At 37.9% G+C, this 14,825-nt stretch overlaps 1 protein-coding gene across 3 annotated transcripts in view; it reads left to right on the forward strand.

Moving 5' to 3' along the window:
• UBE2K (ubiquitin-conjugating enzyme E2K) overlaps positions 1 to 13,410 on the forward strand; it is a 95,151-nt gene extending 81,741 nt beyond the window's left edge. For 2 of the 3 annotated variants that reach the window (XM_011983564.1, XM_011983567.1), the window contains 3 exons: positions 5,118 to 5,217; positions 8,285 to 8,413; positions 8,966 to 13,410. In XM_011983564.1, the coding sequence (XP_011838954.1) occupies positions 5,118 to 5,217; positions 8,285 to 8,413; positions 8,966 to 9,040 (304 nt within the window). In that variant the 3' untranslated portion in view covers positions 9,041 to 13,410. The remainder of the gene's footprint in view (positions 1 to 5,117; positions 5,218 to 8,284; positions 8,414 to 8,965) is intronic. The other variant, XM_011983565.1, reaches the window with a different exon arrangement.
• Positions 13,411 to 14,825: the final 1,415 nt, after the last annotated feature.

Consider the following 14,825-nt stretch of genomic DNA (forward strand, 5'->3'; position numbering starts at 1 on the left):
CTCACTGCAAACTCCGCCTCCCGGGTTCACGCCATTCTCCTGCCTCAGCCTCCTGAGTAGCTGGGACTACAGGCACCCGCGTTTTTTAGTAGAGACAGGGTTTCACCGTGTTAGCCAGGATGGTCTCGATCTCCTGACCTCGTGGCCCATCTCGGCCTCCCGAAGTGCTGGGATTACAGGCTTGAGCCACTGCGCCCAGCCTATATGGTAGCCATTCTAATGGATATGAAGTGATAGGTCATTGTGGTTTCAATTTGCATTTCCCTAATGATTAATGGTGTTGAGCATCTTTTCATGTGTTGACACTTTATATATCTTCTTTGGAGAAACGTCTGTTCACATCCCTTGTCAATTTTTTAACCAGGTTTGTTTTTTGTTGTTACTGAGTTGTAGGAGTTCTTTATATATTATGGATATTAAGCCCTCACCAGATAAATGATTTGGAAATATTTTCTCCTGAAACACAGAAGCTTTTTTGTTTTAAGTAGTGGGGTCTTACTATGTTGCCCAAGCTGGCGTCGAACTCTTGGGCTCAAGTGATCCTCCCACCTCAGCCTCCCAGGTAGCTGGGACTACAGGTGTGTGCCACCACACCAGCTTCACAGGAGTGTTTATTTTTAATTTTTATTATTTTTTTCTTTCTTTTTTTTTTTTTTTTGAGATGGAGTCTCGCTTTGTCGCCCAGGCTGGAGTGCAGTGACATGATCTTGACTTACTGCAGCCTCTGCCTCCTGGGTGTTCAAGCCATTCTCCTGCTTCAGCTTCCCAAGTAGCTGGGATTACAAACATGCCTGGCTAATTTTGTGTTTTTAATAGAGATGGTGTTTCACCATGTTGGCCAGGCTGGTCTCGAACTCCTGACCTCAGGTGATCCACCTGCCTCAGTCTCCCAAAGTGCTGGGATTACAGGTGTGAGCCACTGCACCCGGCCAGGAGTTTTTAACTTTGATAAAGTTGTCGTGCATATTCCCTTATTTTTTTCTTTGGTTTCTTCTACCTTTGATGTCATACCCAAGGAATCATTGCCAAATTCAGTGTCATGAAGTTTTCCCCCTATGTTTTTGCTTCCTAGCTCTTACATTTAGGTTTTTGATCCATTTTGAGTTAATTTTTATTTATGGTATAATCAGGTAAGGGTCCAACTTCGTTAATTTGAGAGATTATCAGTTTGCTTTGTTTTGTTTTGTTTGAGATGGAGTCTCGCTCTGTCGCCCAGGCTGGAGTGCAGTGGCGCAATCTTGGCTCACTGCAAGCTCTGCCTCCTGGGTTCACGCCTTTCTCCTGCCTCAGTCTCCAGAGTAGCTGGTACTACAGGCAACCGCCACCACGCCCGGCTAATTTTTTTGTATTTTAGTAGAGACGGAGTTTCACTGTGTTAGCCAGGATGGTCTCAGTTTCCTGACCTCGTGATCCGCCCGCCTTGGCCTCCTAAAGTGCTGGCATTACAGGCGTGAGCCACCACACCCGGCCCGAGATTATCAGTTTTCAAGAAAAGTGTTAATTGCCTTGTTGAGATATTTGTTAGACTACCTATGTGATAGTATGAAGGACTTGCAAGATTTGGACGCTTTTCTTTTACATGCCTTTATGTTTTTATTTCAAATTAAAATAAGTATGAGTTTAGTAATTGCCTTAGTATTAAATACTTCCTTTGAGTGAAAACTTTTCTTTGCTATTCAGGTAAATTTCCTTTAAATAAATAATTTTATTAAAAATTATATAACATAAGATTTTGTTTCAGGCAACACCATGGATTTTAAAATTAGGTTGCTTAGAAAGTCCATTGGAAAATTAAGTAGTGCACTTAAGTGTTGTAAGAATTGCTTGAACCTGGGAGGCAGAGGTTGCAGTGAGCCAAGATTGCGCCACTGCACTCCAGTCTGGGGGACAGAGTGAGATGCCATCTCCAAAAGAAAAAAAAAAAAAGGCGAGTTGAAAGACAAGAATGAACATTTGAGGATTGAGGTTGGCTTTTTGTTTTGATTCATGTCTTAAAAGAAAAGAATATTGTCAATTTTAAAGAGATGGGGTTTTGCCATCTTGCCCAGGCTGGTCTCAAACCCCTGGGTTCAAGCGATCTGCCTGCCTCAGCCTCTCAAAGTACTGGGATTACAGATATGAACCACCACGCCTGGCCCTATTTTTAATTTTTTTGAGGAAACTCCATACTGTGTTCCATAATGGTTATACTAATTTGCATTCCCACCAGCAGTGTGCAGGGGTTTCCTTTCCTTTACATCATCAGCAACACTTGTTCATCGTTTTTATAATAGCCATTCTAACGAGTGCTAGGTAATACCTCATTTTGGTTTGTTTTATTTTATTTATTTATTTTTGTTAGAGTATCACTCTGTTACCCAGGCTGGAGTGCAGTGGCATCTCAGCTCGCTGCAACGTCAGCCTCCCGAATAGCTGGGATTAGAGGTGTGCACTACCATGCCCAGGAAATTTTTGTATATTTAGTAGAGACGGGATTTCGCCATGTTGCCCAGGTAGGTCTCGAGCTCCTGACCTCTAGTTTAGGTGATCTGCCTGCCTCAGCCTTCCAAAGTATTGGGATTACAGACATGAGCCACCATGCCCACCCTAATTAACAGTATTTGCCAAATATTAATGTGCATCAGAATCACCTGCAGTACCTGTTAACCCTGGAGTTTTTGATTCAGTAGCTCTGGGGTAGAGATAACTTCCCAAGGGATGCTGATGCTGCTGGTTGGATGAACAACACTGTGAGATCATTGCCTTAAGACGTCCATTGTTGGTTGTTGGCAATAACTTAACTTTTTGGCTAGGGGTGGAGGTATGGGAGACAGAGTCTGGCTCTGTCCTGCATGCTGGAGTACAGTGATGCCATCTGGACTCTCATAACCTTTGCCTACCAGGTTCAAGCGATTCCTGCCTGAGCCCCTCAAGTAACTGGGATTACAAGCATGTGCCACCACATCTGGCTAATTTTTGTATTTTTAGCAGAGGCTGCGTTTCACCATGTTGCCCAGGGTAGTCTCAAACTCCTGGCCTCAAGTGATCTGCCCACCTCGGCCTTCCTAAGTGCTGGGATTACAGGCGTGAGCCACTGCACCCAGCCTAAATTAACTTTTATTGTAGACATCTAGGGAAGTACTATTTATGTACCAAACTTGGGAAAATTGAGAGAACAGTCACCAGTCTTTTCTATTCTGTGGCTCAAATCAGGAACCCAGTTGAAAAAGGCTAGTTTAGAGTAATTGGCCAGTTGTTGTGGCTCACACCTATAATCCCAGCACTTTCAGAGGCTGAGGTGAGAGGATTGCTTGAGCTCAGGAGTTCGAGACCAGCCTGAGTAACATCGTGAAACCCTGTCTCTACAAAAAAAAATTGTTTTTAAATTAGCTGAGCGTGTTGGCATGTGCCTGTGGTCCCAGCTACTCAGGAGGCTGAGGTACGAGGATCACCTGAGCCAAAGAGGTCAAGGCTACAGTAAACCATGATTGTGCCACTGCACTTTAGCCTAGGCAGTGTGAGACCCTGTCTCAAAAAAGAAAAAAAAAGAATGATCTAATTTGCATGGTAAAAATGGTCATTCTCTTTACATGTAACATTTTTAATATGTCCACATTATATTTACACATACCTCTTATTGGTGAAGCAACTTTTTTTTTTTTTTTTTTTAAGGTGAAGTCTCACTCTGTCGCCCAGGCTAGAGTGCAATGGCGTGATTTTGGCTCACTGCAACCTCCGCCTCCCAAGCTCAAGCAATTCTCCTGCCTCAGCCACCTGAGTAGCTGGGATTATAGGCACATGCCACCATGCCTAGCTAATTTTTGCATTTTTTGTAGAGATGAGGTTTCACCATGTTGGCCAGGCTGATCTCAAACTCCTGACCTCAGATGACTGCCTGCCCCGGCCTCCCAAAGTGTTGGGATTACAGGCGTGAGCCACTGAGCCTGGCCAGTGAAACAACTTTTTAATAGAAATGCCAAGAATTACTACTAGACAAGTAGATACTATTTTTTAGACAAATAATAGCTTTGTAAAGATACTTTCCTTATAAATACATTTAAAATCATAAGTGATGTAGTTTAAGCCAAAAATGTTATCCTATTTCAAAATGTTATGGAATGATTTCATATTTTCTTGAAAATATGGCCAAGCACAGTGGCTCAAGCCTGTAATCCCAGCACTTTGGGAGGCCGAGGCGGGCGGATCACGAGGTCAGGAGATCAAGACCATCCTGTCTCTCACGGTGAAACCCTGTTCTACTAAAACTACAAAAAATTAGCTGGGCGTGGTTGCATGTGCCAGCTACTTGGGAGGCTGAGGCAGGAGAATTGCTTGAACCAGGGAAGCAGAGGTTCCAGTGAGCCGAGATTGCACCACTGCACTCCAGCCTCGGCGACAGAGTAAGACTCCATCTCAAGAAAAAAAAAGAAAGAAAAAATATATTTACTTCATAGTATCTTGTTTTTAGAGTGCCATTGAAAGAAAGTCTCACAAACTATTGGTACTAATGATTTATCACTTTAACTTTGTGTTTAGAGAAATGGATAGAAAATAAGTGAGTGGATAAAATTAACAAGAAAGATCTTGGCAACAAGAAAAACAAGGACAGTTCAGAATTTGAATTGTCTTAAGAAATAGAAAAGCTGGCCGAGTGTAGTAACTCACATCTGTAATCCCTGACCTTTGAGAGGCCAAGGTGGATGGATCACCTGAGCTCAGAAGTTGGATACCAGCCTAGGCAACATGGCAAAACCCGGTCTTTACGAGAAAAGGAAAAAACAAACAAAAAATGCTGGGTGTGGTGGTGTGTGCTTGGAGTTCCAGCTACTTGGGAGGCTGAGGCAGGAGAATCGCTTGAACCCAGGAGGCAGAGGTCGCAGTGAGACAAGATAATGCCACTGCCCACTCCAGCCTGAGCGGCAGAAAAAAAAGAAAAAAGAAATAGGCAAATTGTAAAGTAAGGAAGAAAATAAATGATAGGCAGATACATAATTATAAATGTCTATGACTTAACTGTATAAGATAAAGATCTAAGTAACTTTTAGCTCCACAATTTTTTAATTTTTATTAAGAAAGTACTTAATTGCTTTTGCCTGCAGAGCCCTCTTAATTGGGATATTTTCATATTTGAATTTTAGGGCAGCTGCAATGACTCTCCGCACGGTATTATTGTCATTGCAAGCACTATTGGCAGCTGCAGAACCAGATGATCCACAGGATGCTGTAGTAGCAAATCAGGTAAGATGGCTGCTTTTGAAAGACTTCCTTACATTATGTATGAGTCTTTAACCGCTTTAATGGTTTGCACATTAACACATGAGCATACTCTATTGAAACTAAATTTTGAAATGGTTTTCTTTCTTGTAGGATTATTTTGTCAGGTGTAATAGTGAAAACTTAATAGACTTTTAACATCTAGTTTAGTTGGATATAGATGCTATTTTCCTAACATGAGTATTTTCAAACACATAAAGTCAAAAGAATTACACAGTGAACACCCATATTCCTACCATCTAGATTCTAGGATTAATGCTGGTGTATGTATCCATCTTTTTATCCTTCTATTCAGGAAGAATGATCCCTCCTGCTAATAATTTTAATCACCTCCTATCATGGCACTGACATGGCATGGCACAGTCTCCAATGACCTGGTAATTTGTTGAATGGAATAAATATTTTTCATTTCACTTTCTAGCTACAGTGGCTGAGTTTAATAATTACATCAGAGACTGGACCTAAGTTATTAGTATCTGACCCATTAAGAAACAGTTTGCTGGCCAGGTGCGGTGGCTCATGCCTGTAATCCCAGCACTCTGGGAGGCCGAGGTGGGTGGATCACTTAAGGTCAGGAGTTCCAGACCAGCCTGACCAACAGGACCAATAGGTGGTGAAACCCTATCTCTACTAAAAACACAAAACTAGCCCGGCATGGTGGGACGCACCTGTAGTCCCAGCTACCTGAAAGGCTGAAGTGGGAGAATTGCTTGAACCTGGGAGGCAGAGGTTGCAGTGAGCTGAGATCACGCCATTGCACTCCAGCCTGGGTGACAGAACGGAACCCTTTCTCAAAAAACAAAAAAGTTTGCAAATACCTACTTTAAGCAATTGGAATATAATGAACATTCTTTTTTTTTTTTTAAAACCTTAGTTTTTCTTCTCTTGACTTCTAAGATATTACCCACTTTTCTTCCTCACTTCATAGCTGTTCTTTGTTAGTTCCCACAATTATTTCCCTTCCTACTCGTCTTTCTTAAATGTAGTTCCTCAGTTCTGACCTTGTTACCTTTACTTTCTGTACACATTGACACTTGGATGATCGTATCTATACTGATGTTACCACCCGTACATTGATGAAATGTGTAGGCTTGCCCTCTCTCACGAGAGCCTGGTGTTTAACTAAATTGGTAGGTGATGGTATCATAGAATGATAGGTTTGTAGGATTTATGATATTGCATTCAGTTTTGGCAGTGTTACACTCAGGTATCTAAGGAACATTCGTATGGTTAACCAGCCAAGTCACAGCCTTTGGAGTTTTTCTCTGTCTCCTTTGCTCCTGTTGATAACCATTCCCTGTATCATTCTGTTACTATATTTACATAATTACTCTGATCACTTTTTAAAAATTCTTTTCAACTGCTCTGATAGATCTTTTCTCAACCTCTTTCTTCCTTTCTCCGTCTTCTACGTTGCTATCAGGTAGCTTTATAAAGTGCAAATCTTACTTCACTAACAAAAACTTGTTAGTAGCTCTACTGTCACCTACTTGAGTCCAAATTCTTTAGTTCATAGTTTTTCCATGATCTGAACTCTCTGCAAACCTAGCTTTATTTCCTAAATTCTTTTCTTCAAACTCATGCTTTTTCAAGCATTGCATTCGTTTTTACATATTGTATCCAATCTGCCATATTTCCTCTGCCTGAGGAAACTTCCTCTTGGCAAATTTCTTTAACCTGTAAGATTTTAATTTATGTATTATCTTCTTTTCCCTTGAAGATCTGTTTACTCCTTGCTTTATGTATATATCCTTGTCAGTATATTCTGTTATTTGCCTCAGAGTACTTCCAATTCGGATTTTCCATGTTTTTTTATATATGTGCTATTTATTCATATTTGGTTGTTAAAAGCATGGCTTGTATTCCAGCTTTGCTTTCCTGTTGAATTCTAAGCCTTACAGGCTAAGGTTGGACTCAAGGGTTTCTTCTAGCTCCTAAGATAGTTCAATAATTTGACTTATTTTCTTGTGATGAATCAGTGGTAGAAAGTAGATTTATCATTTTAATATGTAATAGATTTAAATATATAAAGTACTTTTAAAAGAAATATTAAAGTGAATTGAAGCGTTAGTAATTTATACTTTGCTTTACTAAGTAATGGTGATTCCAAAGTATTTGATAAATTTACCTCTTTCCAATGCATATGGGAAGTCTTTTAATAAAATTACTCTATTGTGAGTTTATGATCATCTCAAGTTATGTAATAAGTTAGGTCTTTGCATGTGGGTTTCCATAAATCACTGTACACTAATGCAGCTGTAAGAAAACAGAAGAATCTAGTTGTATTCTAGCCTGGGCTGTGGGTAATACAAAAGCTGGTCACATTGTAAAAAATTATTCTAATGTCGGCCGGGCGCGGTGGCTCAAGCCTGTAATCCCAGCACTTTGGGAGGCCGAGATGGGCGGATCACGAGGTTAGGAGATCGAGACCATCCTGGCTAACACGGTGAAACGCTGTCTCTACTAAAAAATACAAAAAACTAGCCGGGCGAGGTAGTGGGCACCTGTAGTCCCAGCTACTCAGGAGGCTGAGGCAGGAGAATGGCGTAAACCCGGGAGGCAGAGCTTGCAGCGAGCCGAGATCCGGCAACTGCACTCCAGCCTGGGCGACAGAGCAAGACTCTGTCTCAAAAAAAAAAAAAATTATGCTAATGTCCACATATTTTTATAAGCTAGTAATCTGTGTTCAGTTGTATAATGTTTGCTGCTTTACAGTGTTTGGAACATCTCTTAATACTTCACTTAATCTAATTTTAGTCTTTTGCTAGTTATATCTGTTGGATTTGGAGATTAAAGTAGATTAATGTTACTTGTCTTTATTATTGTCAACACAAATTGTGAGTCAAAGCTTCAGGTTAAGTGGTCTTTTCTCGAGTGACATAGGTTGTCTATAATGCAAAGTGAATCACATTTTAAGTGTAGATTTGTTTTATTTGGAAAAAGTAGGATTGTAGGCAATTAAGAGCTGAAATACCATATCAAATATTATAACTGTAATGTCATGTCAATCAATTTTTTCCCCCCCATATAGTACAAACAAAATCCCGAAATGTTCAAACAGACAGCTCGACTTTGGGCACATGTGTATGCTGGAGCACCAGTTTCTAGTCCAGAATACACCAAAAAAATAGAAAACCTATGTGCTATGGGCTTTGATAGGGTAAGTACATAAGGGCATGTTGATTTTGATATATTGATTGATTTTAAATTATTGCAAATTCTTGACTGACAAAAATGGTTTAGAAAATTAAGAGAAATTCGCAGCCTGAGCAACATGGCAAAATGCATCTCTACAAAAATTAGCTGGACGTGGTGGTGAGTGCCTGTAACCCAGCTACTCTGAAGGCTGAGGTGAGAGAATCCCTTGGACCCAGGAGGTCAGGAGGTCGAGGCTGCAGTGAGCTGTAGTCATGCCACTGCACTCCAGCCTGGGTGACAGAGCAACACCCTATCAAAAAAAAAAAAAAAAAAAAAGGAAAATAAGAGAAAATCTAGTTTTGGTAAACATATTTTCTGTTTTCGAAATCAGTGATTTTTTTTTATTTTTACTGATCACTGTCACTGATTTTAGAAGCTTTTCATGCACTGCAAATGTAAATCAACTTACAGAAAAGAAACAAGGTGTTAATTCCCAATATAAAGAGTGAATGATTCAGTATTGTTTAAATGTTTCCTTGAGATTTAATTTCTTGTCCCCTTTTCTTCTCTACAGAATGCAGTAATAGTGGCCTTGTCTTCAAAATCATGGGATGTAGAGACTGCAACAGAATTGCTTCTGAGTAACTGAGGCATAGAGAGCTGCTGATATAGTCAAGCTTGCCTCTTCTTGAGGAGCACCAACATCTGTTATTTTTAGGATTCTGCATAGATTTCTTTTAAACTGGCATTCTTGCCTAATGATGTTATCTAGGCACCATTGGAGACTGAAAAAAAAAAAAAAAATCCCTGCTCTGTAAATAAAGCTAATTAAACGTCTGTGTAAATTTAAAAAGGGGAAATACTTTAATTTTTTTTTTCTTAATAGTGTAAAAATTCCTTGAGCTAAGCTAAAACCATGGAAGAAACATGCTACTTTAGTGTTTAGCAGTGTACCAAGACTAGCAAGAGTTTGCTTCAGGATTTTGTTGAATAATTAAGATAATACTTTGAGTGTGTCAGGGCCATTCAAATTGTTGGTGTTGCATCACAGCTACCTTAACTGTTTTTAACATGGATCCTCTGTGCCTGTGAATTTACTTGCATGCTTGTACTTGACTTCTTAGGATGGGTAGCTGAAAAGACCACCATTTTAAGCATTTGAGAATTCTTAAATATGAAATTTATTCAGAATTGAAGATGGTGACCTATTCAGAGCCTTTTTGTCCTTGTCAACAGACTGGGACATAGTGTCTGTTTCCCCCCTTCCTACCCCTTTCCCCACCCCCACCTTGCTACACACAGCTAATATTCTAATGGTAAATTTCTCTGTATTTGGTGGGGAAATGTGCTGAAGGACAGTATGTATCCCTTGCTTCATTTTTAGGTCGTAGGTTTGGAATGTTTTGTCCCAGTTCTTCAAACACTCTTAAATTTTTCCTAAGTAATGTAAAAATGGAACTGCCAATTTTATTTCTCTTGCAAAAATAGTAAATACTTGGTGTTACATTATTCCCAGGTTTAATGAAAGAACCCAACTTAGTTTTTCAGTGAATTTGACACCTGTTTTTTAAACGATGAAATTTTTCTTTGAGAACTGGCAAGGATGCAGTCAGCTGTTTCCAGTAGTTTTTAGCCTGATTTTGGGGTCTATAGAGATTGCTTTATTGGATACTTCAAGTCATTCTTGCTTGCACTTCCCCTATTGACACATGAAAGCTGTGTTGGTGTTTTATTGTACATACTTCAGATGCACATAGGAATAGAAGTGTGTTATAAATCTAGCTTTCTTTATGATGTTTCTGATAATATGAGAATTGAAAACTTTACCTTCTCTTGTACATAGTCAGACTATTTGTATTAAATTTTCATTTCATTCTAAGTTCAAAAGTTTGAAAATTATTAGTTTTGCAAGATCAAACACTAATGTGACCATTTTATGAAGGTTGAAGTGGATTTATGCAGGCAGTTCTATATCTAGAAATACAATTCTTTTTAAATTTTTAGGACCAATACAAAATAACAAAAATGTAATGGAATCAGACTGAATTAAAGTAAGGCTGTATATTGAAAGTAATATTATAAAAGGCTTGCTTTCTTTAAGTGTTATTTATCTTAAATTATAATCGTTAAGTGTTTGGAAGATAATTTTTGAATCATAACGTCAGCATAACTTCATTTGACTTCTCAATAATCTTGATACTAGAAGCAATAAAAGAACCATTATTAAATATATTGTAATGTTAAAGATGTGAAGGTTCTTCCAAAAATTTGTAAGACTTTCCTAATTAACAGTAAACTCTTATAGTTGATATTATTGCATACTAAACACAAGTTGCTGTTTTTTCCCCATATGTTTGCTTAAGCATGTCTTTATACAACCACCTCCTTTTATTGTTGTAGTTTATTTTCTAAAGATGCCAAAGGAAACAAGATTTTTCTTTATTTATTTTAAATACCTGAAACCTTGTACTTTATATTTTGAAGTAAGGTGGGATTGTGTGAAAATGTGGATGGTTTTTCTCCATTATTGGTTAGAATTACTTTTTTTAAGTGGAGGGCAACTTGGTACTATTTGTAGAATTTGGGTTTAAAAATATCAGACACATCTACCCAGTTTTTTTTTGCCTGTATTATCAGGGTATATTTAATGTCCTGTGGTTAGACAAAGGTGAGAGAGCTCAGAGGTTTCTAAAGGTCAGGCATTACATACATACGTACATGCTCTTGGAGGCAGCTATATCCTGCTTTGATTTTTATGCACATGAGCCCTATAGGGTTATATACTCATCTGACTACACTTCAACATCCCCAGTGCCCAAGAAATTGGAAAGTACATTTGGTTTGAGACATCTTCATAAAAGATTCTTTATTATAAAAATTTACCTCATTTACATTTAATGTGATGATCTTTTTTTCCCTTTCTGGTATATTTCCCACTGTACTGTTTGCTTTTGTTATTCTCTTGTGTGTGGGTAGATTTAGTTACCCAAACATAGAAACTAAAGCAATTGCTTTTTTCCTCTGTTCTTAGATATGTTTGGAAAAAAAGACACTAAAAGATCAGGCCTAGGGGAAAAGTACCCTGGTGGAAATTATTTTTGTAATTCTTAATATTTTTGAGTTGGCTCCGTTTGTCAGTTTTAAAAGTCTCAAAAATTATGTTAAAAAAAAAAATCCAGTGAAATCCCATTTAGGGCAGGCCGATTTGTTAGAAGTCATTGATACTCCAGTAGGCTTTTGTTGTAATCAGGCCTGTTTCCTGAGTATGTGCCTCTTTTAAAAGAAGAAATAATTAGCTGTATTGTATTTCAGTACTGATGAATGAATGAATGAATGAATGAATGGCAGTTAGTGGACCCAAATAAGTATTCAGTGGTATATAAATATTTGAGGGACTAGGTACTGAATTAGATGCTCTGAGTTGGCACCCCGAAATGTTTAGAATTACAACTATGATTTACTTATATCCTTGTAACACGTTCAAGGATATATAAATGTTTGGATTTTGTATTTTGCTTTTGAAGAGAATAATCTATGAAATGAAAGAATGGTTTTTTTTTCCATTTTTTAGAAGTTATACACATTTATGATTGTTGGTGGCACATAAAACTATGCAAAATAATTCTTTTTAAGTATCTGTAAGAAAGAATTGGCAGTTTAAATGGATTTTGCTTATTTATGCACTACAGAATGCAGCATACTGTATTACTGTTGAGGCTGCTTAATAAGTTTACCAATGTGAAAAGCAGATCTTGGGCATAAGTGCCTGATTTGAGCTTTTAAAACTGTGCAGTAGGTGTATGGTAATGTTTTACAATCCTATGTAGCAAAATAGGAAATTATGAATTTTTGTTGTTGTTGTTTTAAAGATTTAAGATGGATTGGGTAGGGAACAGCTGGAGCCAGGTATACCTTCTAGTATGTAGAGGGAAACAATGTTTAGATGTGAAAAAGGAAGCCATCTGTTTACAGTTAACTTTATTTCATGGACTTCTACAAAATAATGTTGTATTAATCACTTTTTCTAGTTCAAGGAATTTCAATTCCAGGGTACAAACCATTGATTTTAAAATTACGTTTCCATTATTTTTAGTACAAGTTTAAAGTAAATGCTTACCATCAGCCAGTTGCTGTCACTGGGAAGAAGGCAACTTGAAGTATTTACTGATAAATAGCCTTTATTCCCAAGTGTGACTTTTCTTCAGTGTCTACATATTATGTCACACGTTCTATTTGCACTGCTGCAATATAGATCAAAGATCTTGTGGCATAGGGGTAAGGGAGTGTTACTATCTCCCTTGTCCCATTTGTTCTGTTACTGCTTCATTGGACTGATCTACCCTCATGAACTTGCAATCACCTAAATGGAGTCTTGAATGTGTCACCTTTTGCTTGGTTATTTCAACCATGCTGCTATATATAATCAGGTGTGGCACAGTTTGTCAGTTTGATTCTAGGTGTGAGTGGAGAGAAATCATTACACTGTGCTGTTAACGATCCTTGTCTGCTTGCTGTTACCTACTTTTTACAGGCATCATAATAAAAGCTAGACTATTTCTTTGGGGGGAAAGAGACTTATTTAATGTAATTTAAAAAACTTTTCCAATAGAAAATGAAATATTATTGAAAATAATATCTATTTTTTAGCTTTCAGCAATTGATGGTGCTTTGTTGTGGTGTCTGCTGGAAGTCTACTGCCATTATAGGGAACCTTGCTTGTTAGCTTCTCTAGATCTCTATTCTAAACAATCTGTTAGTGACGATAAATTCTGTAGGAGGGTCTATTCTGAGCCGTTAACTTCCTGTAAGGGAAAAATGGGTGGGTCACCAGAAATACCATGGAAGCAGGGTGGGCTGTGGGTGGAGGGTTGGGGTATTTGTCTTGAGAATTAAAAACTACGAAACACTTTTGTACACAACTGATTTTTTAAAAAATAAACACATTTTTAAAGATGTTGAATTTTTCCCCCCTTATTGGGAATTCTTAAAAATAAATGCATGCATGTTTTCCCCTGAAAATGGTTTATATCTTATTTCTGGGTACTCATCTGTGGACAAGCAATTAAGTCTTACTCTAAATAAGAATAAGAGAACTAGGCAGATATTTCTCCTTCACAAATTTCATAGTGATTGACATATAAATGCAGTAAGTTGTATCAGATCTTTGAATTTAAAAACATTGAAATTTAGTTCTAATTAAACTTACTAAAAGTAGAACATATTTGCTTAGGTTCTAATCCAAAATGCAGAGTAATTAAGAGTTAGTTAAGTAATACTTTGTATTCTGTTTCCGTATGTGCTTTCTGGAAATGTTGCATGGTACTATCAAAAAGACTGAATTGTTTCAGAAAGTCCAGAGTTTAATCCCAGCTTTTACTCAAGAGCAGAGAACCTGGACTTTTCTGAGCCTCAGTTTCCTCATCTAGGTAAGATATTTGCCCAGTACTTTGTAGCATGTTTGTGAAGATCAAATTAAATGATTGATGTAGCTATAAAAGTACTTAATATATTTGTTATAGATGTTAATATAATTCTAACACTAAATTTTGGCTTAACTATGAAAGGAAAGTACTTAATATATTTGTTATAGATGTTAATATAATTCTAACACTAAATTTTGGCTTAACTATGAAAGGATTACTCTGTTCCTAATCTGAAACCACCAAGAGGATACCTTGTTTGAAAATTGTTCTTGTTTGGCAAAGTAGCTATTTTTTGTTACGTCTATTTCAAAGGTCCATTGATTGGTTATTATCTGTAGATTGCCCCTTCCTCCATAAATGCTGATAATTAGAAGACACTTTGTCAGGGTTTGTACAAATTATTTTACATGGCAAAACTGATTGTGTCTTTATGGTATTTGTAACCAACAAACAGCAGGCCTATAGGTTTCTTTGCCAAGAAACGGAATTCCTCCTGACCTGGAATACCAATATAAAGTGTTCTTTTTGTGGAGCAAGACTGGGTCTTTAGATACTAAAAATCTAGGATAGCAAGCAGAATTCAAGGCTGGGTGTGGTGGCTTACACCTGTAATCCCAACACTTTGGGAGGCAGAGGCAGGTGGATAATCTGAGACAGGCTGGCCAACATGGTTAAATCTCATCTCTACTAAAAACATAAAAATTAGCTGGGCATGGTCGCCTGTAATCCCAGCTGCTCTGGAAGCTGAGGCAGGAGAATTGCTTGAACCCAGGAAGCGGAGGTTGCAGTGAGCCAAATTTGCACCACTGAACTCCAGCCTGGGCAACAGTGAGAATTTAAGGAGCTCTCATGCCCTGGCAATAGTCAAATTTAAAGAGCATCAGACATTTGGTACTTGTTTTGATCATCAGTGAATTAGTTTTTTTTAGTGGATAATATGCAGGTTATTAAGGATAACTAAAGGTATCAGATAAAGTCAAATGGCAAAATTGGCAAAATGACACTAATTCA

The sequence above is a fragment of the Mandrillus leucophaeus genome, unplaced genomic scaffold (assembly GCF_000951045.1).
Source record: "Mandrillus leucophaeus isolate KB7577 unplaced genomic scaffold, Mleu.le_1.0 Scaffold251, whole genome shotgun sequence".
NCBI lineage: Eukaryota > Metazoa > Chordata > Mammalia > Primates > Cercopithecidae > Mandrillus > Mandrillus leucophaeus.